The 13,609-nt window shown below is 39.9% G+C and overlaps 1 protein-coding gene across 1 annotated transcript in view; it reads left to right on the forward strand.

Moving 5' to 3' along the window:
• Positions 1-907: 907 nt before the first annotated feature.
• Positions 908-13,609, forward strand: part of golga2 (golgin A2) — an 18,934-nt gene continuing 6,232 nt past the window's right edge. The window contains 20 exon segments of the mRNA XM_032539765.1: positions 908-1,005; positions 2,303-2,455; positions 3,466-3,534; positions 4,311-4,463; positions 4,749-4,795; positions 5,263-5,326; positions 6,167-6,226; positions 6,992-7,072; positions 7,531-7,569; positions 7,676-7,738; positions 8,997-9,090; positions 9,199-9,305; positions 9,473-9,531; positions 9,739-9,880; positions 10,152-10,241; positions 10,909-11,016; positions 11,155-11,242; positions 11,807-11,949; positions 12,176-12,394; positions 13,327-13,440. Coding sequence (XP_032395656.1) covers positions 958-1,005; positions 2,303-2,455; positions 3,466-3,534; positions 4,311-4,463; positions 4,749-4,795; positions 5,263-5,326; positions 6,167-6,226; positions 6,992-7,072; positions 7,531-7,569; positions 7,676-7,738; positions 8,997-9,090; positions 9,199-9,305; positions 9,473-9,531; positions 9,739-9,880; positions 10,152-10,241; positions 10,909-11,016; positions 11,155-11,242; positions 11,807-11,949; positions 12,176-12,394; positions 13,327-13,440 — 1,941 coding nt within the window. The 5' untranslated portion in view covers positions 908-957.

Here is a 13,609-nt window from a genome sequence, read left to right on the forward strand (position 1 = left end):
GACACTGCATTTGCACATAGAATAATAATAATACTTGAAACAGATAAAATAGTAATTTTGGAGATGGGATTTTTTTGTTTCTTAAGTGGGGCTTGTCCACGGAGGTTACTTAAGCTGTTTGATGTGTCCATTAAGTTCCTTTTATCCAGTCTCCTCTAGTCCCTGCATAGTTGGAGTGCTGTTGGTAAGACTGGAAGAGAGTAACTGATGTGTCCTCAGAGGGATTGTTGAGCACTACAGCCTCTCCTTCTGCAAAGACTCCTCCCTTCTTAAAAGCTGAACGAATCATGGGGAAAGACAGTGAGTTTTTGACAGCCTATAGACATGAGTAAGAAGGTGTCCAGTTTAGAGCCAAGCTGGTTGTAGGACACTTAAAGTGGTCTCCAGTTATTGATTTGGTTATATTTCAATCCAAATTGAATATATATAGGCCTAGGCTACTGTGGCTCAACCAAACCATGGCTTCTGACATAGACTACCTTTTTAATAACTGGAATTATAGTTTTTCATTCACATGCAAAACAAAGCCCTTTTTGTCATACAAATAGTAAATGGTATGGTTTAATTATCCTTTTTAATGCACCTCACAGTAAACAGGTGATAAATCTGAAAAGATTTGGTCTAAGAGTAGCAGGAGTAAAGAACATAGGCCCAATGGAGTGTGGAAGTGGACAAGGCTGAAGAAGGTTAGTCAGCTTCCTAATGAGAACATGACTGATGAAAAAAATCTGACATACGCTTTAGGTTAACTGGACACTGGAGGAGTTAACCAACTCCAGAAGATGGCAGTGGTGCAACACAATAAAAGATGCAAACTGCCATTAAAACCTAAAGAAGAAGAAAAAGGAGAAGCCTGAGCATAGAGCCTGGGCTCTGGCTGCGACCCCCCCTACCGGCAGTTACACCATCAGACACCAAACTGATGACGTGGTTCGGTCCGTTGACCAGAGCAGCAGTATGGCCGATCAGAGCAGGCAAATAAAACTCGCTGCGGCTAAGAAAAAGGTAAAGTGTTTTACAACTGACCCAGCTAATTAAAATGGGTAGCGATGATGCTATTTCTCTTCTGCGGATTTGTGTTGTCAGTGTTTTCTAACGTTGTGTTATGCATTTCTTTACGGAGCAGGGGTGTTGTCATTACACGTCGTCCGACCTCCGCGCTGTCGCTTGTCCCGCGTCTCTTGCTCCTCTTGACGCTTCAATGCGCAAGAGAGATCGGTGCTTTTTCTGGGCCTCTACTGATAGCATTAACTTTCCCACATTATGCTCACTATTTTAGTTCTCAGAGACGTTTAGAGCATCTTACGCCGTTTAGTTAACCAGTGGTTAACAGTGGTCTTTCATGTGTCTTTCTAGGTAACGTTAAATGTGGTTATGTGGTGATTAGCAAACCTTAGGTTAACGTTAGCAATCTGGCTAACTAATGAGTAGTTTGCTATGTGTGCCTACAATCGGGCAGCTTTCCATTTTGTCTGCAGGATGGCTCAATTATTTAAGGGAATCGTCAACAAACAGCATTTTTAAAACAATCGTCGAGCTAGCAGTGTAGCACAGTTAGCAGGATAGAATGACGGGGACTGTTTTGACAGCTGACACCCCTCTTCCCTGTCCTGCTGTGGGCTTTGGCTAGCTAGGTGTGTTAGGCTAGTCAGACTGGGCTTATCAGCTGTGAAATGTTAGCTTCAGGAAAGGACTTGCCAGAATCCCTTGATGCCCTACAATCCTTGTGGAAGAGTGGCCCTATAACACTTAGCATTTCGCTGCGATTCAACCCCCGTATTTTAGAATTGGCAGCTCCTTTACATGTAGTTCCCGAATGATTCCCCCTGGTCCCCCACGACAGCTGTCACTAGACAGCATGCCTAAGCACGCGCAGGCAGGGGAAGAGTTTTTTTTTTTTTTTTATACCTTTGCTTGGGTAAACTACACATAGATGATCTTTGTTTGCTGCAAGTTATTAACTTCATCCTGCGTGGTTTATAACAGCAAGTTTTTGAACAAGCAAGTCAGAGTGACAGTCAATAACTTGTTGGCATTTGCTATTTATTTTATTGTAACGTAACATATGAAATCGGATTTTTTTTAAGTCGATGGGAACAGTTCATCCCTGCTTCATCTCATCTCCTAATTCAGTAAGCTTGGGAAGACCCTCCAGTGGTTAGAGGTTCCTGGTTTTGAGTAATGTCTCTAGATGGTTGAAAGTTGGGGGCAATTGCAGAGTGTTATTTTCTTTCTGGCAGTCGAACATTCCTTGCTGCACTTCTTAAACATCTAATGTTTCCTTTTCTTTTGTGCGGCTCAGCTGAAGGAGTTTCAGCAGAAGAGCTCCCCTGCTAGTGTGGGAGGAGACAAGGGTGGAGGAGGAGGTGGTGGAGCAGGGGCAAAGAAGAAGAGGAAGGTGAAGGGACTGAGCCAACACGATGCACCTTCAACAGACAGAAACTCTCCAGACAATGTAAGTCAGTCGCGGATGGTCTTTTCATTTATTTGCCTGCTTGTCATTCTGCCTTTGTTGGCCATATAACAGTCTAGCATTGCCAGACCTATCTCCACAGCGCTGGGGAGTAAGTTCTGGCTACAGCACACATATATTCTGAGATAGGAGAAAAAAAATGCTCTAACTTGTTTGCATTTCTTAAACTAATCACAATTGTCTCGGGCGGCACTAAACTTCGGACACAGCACCCGACTTGTAGCTTACCCAGTAAGAGCGTGCTCCCCATGTAGGCTCAGCCCTTTGCAGCGGCCCGGGTTCAAATCCGACCTGCAGCTCTTTGCTGCGTGTCATCCAACATCTCCCTCCCACCTTTCCTGTCTGTCCACTGTCACTATCAAATGAAGGGGATAGCCCCACAAAAATAATCTTGAAAAATGGCAGCCGAAAACAGTCACATGCCTATCTGTCTTAGCTCATTGACACTTTTAATTTGTGTATTTGCTGCTTGTGTCTACATTATTATTACATGTAATTGTCAAGCACCGCTGTTTGTGTGCGGTCTGCTTTAAAGCTCTTATGAGCAAATTGAGGACACAAAGTGTGGCATGTGCCGGTTCTGGTTGCAAGGGGAAATGTGAACAGATTCAGTTTTAGTTTATAGAGCTGATTGCTGAAGCAGTTTGGGAAGTGTAGTCCGGGATTATGCCAATCCACAAATGTTTGCTGCCCCTGCACACTTATTCTGATCTAAGTGTTGTCTACATTTTATTCTGATGTGGTTGTACTGATTCAACAGTGTTTAAGAAAAAAAACTATTAAAATGCAGGCAGTATTTGCCAACCTCTTGGATGTGCATACTATTTCATACATTTCAGTTTCTCCTTATTACACACCCTCATCACTTTTAAACCTCCTCCTTCTAAGATTTCTTGTAGCTGCTTCACTGGGCCTTTTTGTCACTTTCTAAATCCTTCTCTACCCTTTCACATCTCTTTCATTTTTCCACCCTTGTTTCTTCTTTCCTGTAGTTTGACAGAATTCTGAAAGCACTTAGTCAAAGCAATGGAGTAGTCCTACCTCCTTATAGCAACAGTCAGGTGAGATTCTGCCTGTCTCTCTGTCTTTTCTTTGTTTCTGCCCTGCCTGGTTTTGTCTCTGCATCCCTCTGCTGTAAATAGCTGCTCCTCATGTGGTATTTAATATTGTATCTTAAGTCCCCATTCTTATGTCATAATATGTGCACATATTCTTTTTTTGTCACACAAACTAGAAAGCATTGTACTGCTGCTGCTTTTAAATCCATGTCAAGTGAGAAAAGTGGAGGGTGCACAGTTATTTCTGTGAGTTTATCCCAGTGTTGTGTATGATCTTCTAGAGTTCATTCCAGTGTCGTTGATGATCTTCTATAGTTTGCCATCTATTGTAGAAGTTCAGTGTGAATGGGCAATGCACAGTGGTTGGCATGGATACATCTCAGTTATTGTTGCATGGTTGTGACATCTGCATCTGGGTGTTTTTTTTCACTGCCTGATTTACAGGCACTCTTAAAACTAACTGTAATGTGCTTTAGAGAATTTGTAACAGGACAGGTTTATAGCAGCAACGGTGAAAAAAAATAGAAACCAACAAAATTAGATCCTTTTTACATTAGTATGTCCTCTTAGACTGTCTATATACTGTGGACTATCATGCATTCATCTGGACATATCCATTACATAATTGTGTCAACTGAATTATAACCTTAAAAGGGTCAGTACAGGAATCAAGTTTTTTTTCTGTGGACATAAAAACATTTAAAGTGCTTTTTCATCATAACAGCTCATTTTCTTGGCATTAAACCAGTGTGTGCATTTTTGTGTATGTGTCACCTCAGACCTTTGCTGACGTGGAGGCCATCGGGTCTTCAGTTCCCCAGCTGCTGGAGGACCCAACGGGCGAGCTCGGTCACAGCTCCCCTGTGTCTAACCCCGCTAGCGCTAACACTGCTACTAACTCTGAGTCTGTCGGTCACAACACTGACCTGCAGGTGTGTCTCTCTTATTCTGTGATTTTCTCTCTCTTTGTCTTTCTGCGTAACTTATGTCATATCTTGTCATTCTTACTCCTGTATGTCCTTCACATCTAAGATTATATGCTATACAGTATATCTATTGCCATTTGCAGTATATTTACTGATATGTGTGTGCTGAAAACAACAGAAACTCCTGCTTTGTTTGGTTTGTTTGTTTGCATTTCTGTATTTTTCTTTTCCATCTTTTCCTGTTCGTCTGTCTAACTCTCTCACTCTTTTGATCTCACTCTCTTTCTGCAGGACTATCCCAATACCAACGGCAATGAGAGTTTAACAGAAGAAGATAGGTGGGTTACCTTATTCCTCACTTCCCATGACACCCTTATATGTTGTTATTGCAACACGCACCATACATACATAGAACAGAGTTTGCATATGAACGGGTATATGGGTATAATGGGTGTCATCATGAAAGAAAAGGGTTCTACAGAATTCGCACATGGCGCAGACATGATATTTGTCAGTTAAACACTACATATTTAGAAGTTGGAGATATTGATGAATTGCAAGGGAACAACAACAGGAAACAACCTCTGGGAACAGCTTGTTCTATGAAGTCATTCTATCATCTACACATTTCATTTTTATGCAGTGCCTTAGAAGCTACTTTAACATAATACCATTTGTTGTAAATTGAGGATAGTAAGAAATACTACTGTGGCTCAAATATATCCCACTACCCTAGCCGTTGATTACTAATGCATAGTACATGGTTAAAGTGTGCGATTGATTATTTATGTCTGTTATCCTGCAGACCACTCTCTTCCACAGAGAGCCTGCGACAGCTCTCACAGCAACTGAACGGCCTGGTCTCTGAGGTACGGTGTCATCCTGTCTCTCTCTCTTCCACACACATTTCTTTGACATACAGTGTTGGGCTTTTAACAATAAAACACCACAACTGATGTGCACTTTCAGCTAGCTTGTATTGCATCTATTCTTGAAAGGAACGTATTGAAAGCATTTTCAAATTTTCCAATTGTTCCAAATGACCTCAAGCGCACTGACAGTTTTAACTGGTGCAGCACCAGCTTGAGGTATTTCCTCTGAACTTGGTTTAGTGTTGCACAGTAATCAGCCAATCACATAGGCCCAATCACAAAGTGAGCCCTGAGGACTAAGAACTAAAGACTTCCAGACTTAATTGATTTCAGGTGCTAAGTGAGTGATGGTATTAGGTAACATGGGCTCAGATAGGTATAAATGGGATCGTGACTGCACTTCACAAGATCACGTTACCTTGGCGATGTTTAATAACAAAGATGTAGCTGACACTTGCCGGTTTGGGAACGTTCTTTTTAAGTTTGTTGCTTTCCATAAGTAAACATAAGCACACTGTTTGAATATTACACTCAAGAAAATATGCTAATGTACTGTTGCCCCCCATGGTGGTAAAATTCAGGTGTGACCACTGCTGACTATAGAGATAGCCCATCCGCAATCCGTGCATGGGTCATTTTTCCATAACACACATTCATAATTCTTCTCATGAATGTCTACGGAAATAGTGTTTTAGATTTTATTTTTTAAAGTACCGATAGCCTGGGGCATTTACTTTCCAGGATGTGAGGCTGCCCATAGGGTCTGTCGATAAACTTGACACATGATTCATTTTCTGTTTTGGAAGTGCTTTAATGTGCCTGTCTATGTCATTTCAGTCATCTGCTGCTTATGTGAATGGGGACAGTCCACCTTTAGTTGGTGAGAGAGATATGGAGGTAAGATAGAAACTGAAAACCCAAGTTAGAAGTCAGTCATGATCAAGTCACAATGTTAATACCATGCGATTTACAGTAAAGGGGCAGCCACGTAATGTGAGGCGTATTTCTCTGTTGACTTCTGTAAATTCTTGTAAGCATGAAATCGCATTATCACACAATGCCTGCATATATATATAAAATAAGGAGAAACACAAGTATTGACACATATTGTGCCCAGAATAAGTTTTCTCTGGTAGCCAGAGTTTCCTCAAATTTACTTGCTAGCTGTCTAAAATGATAAGCCTTATGTTTGCAGCACTGGCAGTGTAATTTACTAAAGATTCACTGTAACTCCTTGTATAAGTTTGGCCTTTCTTACTTTGTGTAATTTAATTAACAACGCAAGGTACATTACATCTAATATCTTTGAAATTAATATAAATAAAAAAAAATAAAAACATTACTCAAACTTCCAAACTTCTGCAAATTAAATAACTTTACAGTGAGAAATGAAAGAAAAAGTAAAGAAACACTGTTACCCAACAATTCTCCATTTACAGTTGAACAACCATGTATTTCATGGTCAATTTTAAATATTATTATAATAATTTGATTCACGTCTCATTCTAGAACACATTTTTGCACTACTTGTAAAGGTGCTATGGTTTGCCTCCATGTTAATAATTCACATGAGATTGTTTTCCTTCTTTGTTTGACTTTTGCCACTGCACTTTCTCCCTCCCCTTTTTTCTCCCTTCCCGGATGCATGTGTGCATGTGATAGGGTCGGAACCAGGAGCTGGCAGCCGCCCTGGAATCCAGCAACCTAACAAACTCTCAGCTAAATACCAAGCTAGACCAGCTGGTAAGAGTGTGTGTGTGCGGGTGTGCGTGGCCGTGTGTACCACATCTGTGCATGTGCTGTATGCATTCTGTATGTCATCTTGATTAACCTCACACTGGAAGAAGTCAAGCATGGTTTTCATGTTATTTATTTATTTATTTATTTATTTAACTTTGGTTAACTAAAATACATTTCTGTAAAGTGTAAAAACTGCATAAGGAGCAATTTGGGTGCACACTTCAGTCAGAGCAGTCATTACCTGATGGTTGATGCCTAAGTGTAGCACACTCAAAGCTTCAAATAAACCTGAAAGATTAGCATAACAGAAAAGGTTTGTGCTTTCCCTGTCCTGTGTGGCATGCAGATGAGGGCTTTTGTGCCAGATGTTTGGTTGTTTTATCGGGCTAGAATAGCTGCTGGGCTGATAAAAGAAATGTTTATTTTCTAAAGTTAAAATGTACATCCTGTTGGTCTGGCAGGCACAGCAATCTCAGGGGCTCTCCGATCAGCTACAAAAGGTAAACAGTATTTTCTCTCTGTCTGGTAATTCCTGTCTTAATTAACTGTTTTAAATTGTCACTTCCTTCCTGGTCATTTATGAGCTTTGGTATTTTCTTTCTTCAGGAGCGAAAAGAATTCGAACAGAGATTTTCAAAAGAGCAGGGAGCCATGCGGGAGCAATTACAGGTAAGTTCTCTAACCCAAACGCATACACTGAAAATACACTGGTTCACGAAGCTTTATTTGACAATGTAATGTATCGGTGTATAACGTCAGTGTCCATGGTATCATCCTAATACAAATATATATATATATAGAAAAAACTATATATATATATATATATGTATGTATAGAAAACAAAAGGTGACCGAGCTTTTCAAGAGAGCTTTTTCTTTTTGTGCTCCTAGACTGTTGAGAACGTGTTGCCTCATGATGTAAGAGTGGCTGCCTCTGCTGGCATCTTTTTAGTCAGGTGTTTTTTAAACCACATTGTTGACTGTATTCCTATGTATTTAATTATTTTGTGTTTTACTATGATTTAATGGGATATATTGTGCTTTTTACGATTTATCAATTTGTTATAATGTATATATGTATTTGGCCTGTGAAGTAAGCGTGCCTGATATATCAACTCAATATCATTATTGCAATATTATGTTGCGCAATATTATATCGAAAGTGTCATGATAATAATGCAATATTTAGTTTATATCATGGCGCGCTGTGTCCCATCTGTTGACTGTGTGGCTTAGTTGTGTCAGATTTAGAGCTCGCTTGAAACGCTATACTGATCACCATCTCATTGGCCAGTTACTGTGCCACTTGCACGTTAGTACACAACAGCGCAAGGTTGCACTACGTGACAAACCTTATGCAGCGTACCACGTGTGTGCATATTTTGACAGAGAGACAGTGTAAGGGAAGAAATAGACAAAAAAACGCAACGATTTAGAGAAGCAAAAAAAAGAAATTGTGTCCAGTTCTCTTTATTTATTTTATACCGTCCAACCAATAAAACATGTCCTTCTGTAGACATGGTCGTTATTTATTCTTTCTTGTTATACCAGTCCAACATGACTGTCAGTTGAAATAAGTCTTGTGTTGTAAAAAAAAATTGTTTAATTTGTTATGAAACTATTTTGTTTTTGTAATTTTATTTATGTTTATCTATATCGCAATATTCATAACCCATATCACATATATCACAGTTGTGCAACCCTACTGTGAAGCCCTTTGGGACTCTGTCTGTGATAAGTGGTATACAAATAAACTTTACTAACTTACTCACCCTGACCCTGCGTAGCAAGGCTAAAGCACTGAGCGTAATTCCTCTGCAGAGAGTTTAGCTTATGTTGTGCATTAATGAGGGACTTAATGTAAAATCAGCTGATGTTATCTAGTCTCACGAAAAGCTGTGTTCTTTGTTTGTCTTTCCTCTCCCAAGGTTCACATCCAGACCATTGGTATACTGGTATCGGAGAAGTCAGAGCTACAAACAGCACTACAATACACACAACATGCTGCACGGCAGAAATCAGGTGTGCTTTATAATCAGCCGTACATGCGCTTGAATGAAACGTTTTCATCTTGGCAAGACCTTAGTTAACATTTTTTTTGTGTGTTTCTCTTTGTGTCTGTGTGTGTAGCTGAGGCAGATGAGTTGAATAACCGTCTGCAGGCAACAAAGCAGAGAGTGTCAGAGCTGGAGAGAACTCTCTCCTCTGTCTCAACACAACAGAAACAGTTTGAAAAGGTAACAAACACTGCAGTAATTTACTTTAAGTGTAATAAGAGTAATATATAAATTATGGCAAACATACTTGATTCACATTGAGCTGCATACTTGTAAAACAGATAGGCAGTCACACATTCTACATTTCATGTGTTATTTTTTACAAATGTTTTCCTTTTTGTCCCCAGCACAACAAAGAGTTTGAAAAGGAGAGAGACAGCCTTAGGCTCGAGGTGTTTAGACTAAAGTAAGTCATCTTAGCCTAGCATACACAAGGAGATGTATTTCATAACATTTCTATAGAAGATTAGATTTGCTAAGGGTTGCTTTTACATTAATGGTATTTTGAGTACATCAAATTGTATGCAACACAACAGGTGGCATGAGCAAGCGTCCACAGTCATATAGTTACGTAGGTTACATGAACAATCTCTGCATATGTGTGTGTTTGCAGCAATTTGAGTGAGGAGTCGAAGCAGCAGAGCTCCGAGCTGTCAGAGCAGTTAAAGCTGAGTACACAGGAGAATGGAGCAATGAGGCTGGAGGTGGAAGATCTTCGCAAGAGACTCGAGATAGCTGACCTCATGTTGCAACAGGTGCATTAAGACATAGGCACAGCATTGTACAGTACACAGTTCTACAGTACACATATATACTGATCTTCCTCATCCTTCCTCTCAATGATTGATAGATTATGAAGTGGTGGATCAACTCTATAGCCAATCTATGACAAAAAGCCAATGATTAGTTTCAATCTAGAACCTGGAATGTTTGATTGCAGACAAGGCGGTTAGATGGGATTTTTCTTTTTTTTTCTCCATAGTTTACCTGCTTTTCATTCCAACATTGGTCATTTTTGTTTTCCAGTGCTCCAGCCAGTCAGATCCCACGAGTGCCAACCAGCAGGTCCAGTTACTGCTTGGAGAGAAGCAGCAGCTGGAGGCACACAATCACCAGGTCTGTGTTCAAGGACAGCTGTCTGCTTGTATGTCATACTAGTGCCTTTCTGTGTGGATATTCTTTTTAAAAGTTTTGATTTGGTTTGTATATTTATTCTAAAGCGTGTGTCTCTTTAGCAGTTATTTTATTAGCAGTTGTTTTGTTCTAGTGTGAACAATTAAAGCAAATCTACATTGGATAACTAACCACTAGAATCCCTACAGCCATTGTTAAAAATGTATAGAGAAGTGAAAAAACAGAAATAAAACAAAAAAACAAAACATGCATTTGTTCATCAATACATTACAACCACCAAATTATACAAGTATAAAATAATAAGTAAACAATAGAGTGAGTGTTTTCTAACTACAGTCAAATATAAAGTTGGTATAAGGATTACCTGCATTCCGTTTCTAGAAACATACACTTGCAGCCATTCATTGTAACTTTGCTGTTTGCATTTGCATCAATACAATAGCATCTACCTTTTCTACTTTTCCTCAACCTTTTAACATTTCAATACATAAAAGTTGCAGATTAAATAATTTTATAATTAAAAAAAAAAGAAGAAGAACCAAGCAAGACTACTATAGAATGTAGGCCTAAACTCCTGCCTGTTTATCTCTTATGATCAGAAAGTCTTGCCTTGTTAACATCGTTTTCACCCTTATGTTTGATTTTGTAGCTGATGGAGTCGATTGCCCAGCTGCAGACAGAGAGGGACTGCTATGCAGAGCAGATCCAGGAGGAGGGCCGTCTATGGAAGGACAAAACAGAACAGCTGCTAACACAGGTACACTACATACAGTAACATCAGCATAGATAGGGTTGACCATAACTTTGAAAATAAAAAAATCTGTATGTTTTTGTTGTTGTTGTTTTATTAAACAAATGACTACTTGGTCTGTGTCAATTTCTGTGTCTGTGCCAGGTGTCTTTGGTTGCAGAGGAGAGGGACAGAAACATAAGCCGAGTCCAAGAACTGGAAGCCAGCATTTCAGAGCTTCAAAATGCTGCAGGTACGAGCTTCACGCTACCCGTATCTAGGGCTTGTTCCTTTTCCTGGCTTTTCTATAGCTCCTTCCTTGTGCTGCATTTTTACCTTTGGTAAATAAGCTTAACAATTGCCTGACCATAGCAGGATTAACAGAATCCACTTATTAGGTGCTCCTCTTGTCTTCCAATTATGTACACCTGCAGCACACAGATGTGGAGCCATAATAGTGCATACTGACTGATGTTTGACACTATAGTTAACTAGAGTTGAAATTTTAAACCAAACATTTATCTTTTAAAGGCCATAAATCAATCCGTGTGCTTCAGTCTTTTTTTATTTCCTCCTAGTAAATTCAATTATAGCCAAGTGTTCACATAGTTGACATAGTGAAAACTCAACACATTCAATTTTTTGGTTCAAGATAATATTTATTTCAGCATAACCTTAAAAGCTTTATAATATGTGAACGGTAGTATTCTAAATACTGAGTACCCGCTGTTGACACAGCTACCAGAGTCTGGTGTATTTCTCTGTTGCAAAATGATTAAACCTGATAACTGTCATCCTTTTTTGTCTCCTTTTCCAGTGTTGTTGTCCCAGGAGAGAGAGGCCCGGGATAATGCAGAGCCTCAGTCCTCAGGGCCTTCAGAGAGCGAGGTGGCGCTTCAGGAGGCCCTCAACACTCTTCATCAGGAAAAAGAGGCTCTTACTGCACAGTACCAGGCACAGGTATGCATTACATTGACACATGTTTAAGCAGATGCAATATTTAATACTTAGTTAATGTCTTGAATTATAATGAAATTTTACGTGAGGCAGAGTATTGTAATGGCCATTTGTCTGACACTTTTGAAAGTTACGCCAGTATAGTTGTTCTTTACATAATGTTTTAAAGATTATAAGTGGTCTTAGGTTTGAAGTTTGTAAAATCAGCCTCTGTAATATTTTTTCTTAGCTGAGAGATAACGAGCAGCTGAGCCGCCTGTGTTCAGAGCAGGAGACGCGTCTCGGGGAGATGGAGCGCCAGTTGGAGAGCCAAGTCCAAGAGGAAGGGGACCGCAGGCGCATGTTGGAGGATGTTCAGTCGGACAAGGCCACTATTAGCCGTGCTCTCACCCAGAACCGTGCACTGAAAGACCAGCTGGCTGAGTTACAGAATGGTTTTGTCAAACTGGTGAGGCTGAAAGTCTAGCTGTCCAACTGTCCTTCTTTAATAACGCATATTCGTAGTGCTGTTATTTATATACTCAACATTTATTTTGTTTCTGTCCTAACTTGCTTTAATTTTGTAGGGATTGTATCCATACGCCTTTTCTTCTTCTTGCATCTTGCTTGCCTTTTTGCCTTAAAGCAACATTGCGTAGTACTGGCATTGTTTCCGATTTAGCACATCTACAGTTTGAGAGGGATTCACTCAAACACCACTGTTGTGAATATGGACAGCTGTACAAGTGTATTTGTTATGATTTAAATTACTTCTACGACATCTTTGTTAACACAGCCAAAAGCACCTGGGTAAGCTGTGTAAACCTCATGTCTACCCCAAGGCTCGGAGCTCTGAGTCCTGGCAGGGCTAACTGAGCTATCTAGCTGGTGCCAGCTACAGTTCGCTGCAGTTAGTGGTTAGCCTTACTTTAGCAACAAGAAAAGCTTTATGTCCATCAGGTAATTCCTTTAATCACAGAGCAGCCAGAGGACGTCAGAGGGAAAACCAGAAAACATGTTCTCCATAAAGTATGATCCAGTTTCATCTAAATCAGTTGTAGTGCAGGAAAGCGTTACACACTTTTCCTGCGAGATCGTACCCGCTCGCCAAAGTTACGTAGTATGATCGGGGTGCGTAGTAGGAACGACGGAGGCCCCATTCTTCATATTACAAGTCAGTGTAGCCTCAAAATAAATTTATTTTAAGGTTAAATAGTTACAAAATGTTGTTTTTAAATGCATTTTGTGTCTGAATGTATCTTTCATGTCTTTTTTATTTGGTTATTGTACTTAGTCACAAATTATTATTTTTATCAAGCACATGTTTAGAAAGTATTCGCTCATAGGGAGGGAGACTGCTGTCTTTAAGCCAAAATTCCTGTTACTCCTTCATTTGTACAGACTAATGAGAACATGGAGCTGACCACTGCCATCCAGTCAGAGCAACATGTGAAAAAGGAGCTGGCTCGCAGAATGGGTGAACTGCAAGAAGAACTGCACAACGTCAAGGAGCAGGTATGGTCTTACACAAAACCCTCTCCAATGCAAACCGAATTGAAAGTCTGCTGATAGATTTTCCTGTTGCGGTAATTTTGTCTACACATGTCTACATTATATCTTGCTTAATCTTAGATGATGTAGTTATTATTTAATTAGGTGTGGTCTGCCATACACATACTAGTGC

This window comes from Etheostoma spectabile, chromosome 16 (assembly GCF_008692095.1).
Source record: "Etheostoma spectabile isolate EspeVRDwgs_2016 chromosome 16, UIUC_Espe_1.0, whole genome shotgun sequence".
NCBI classification, from domain to species: domain Eukaryota; kingdom Metazoa; phylum Chordata; class Actinopteri; order Perciformes; family Percidae; genus Etheostoma; species Etheostoma spectabile.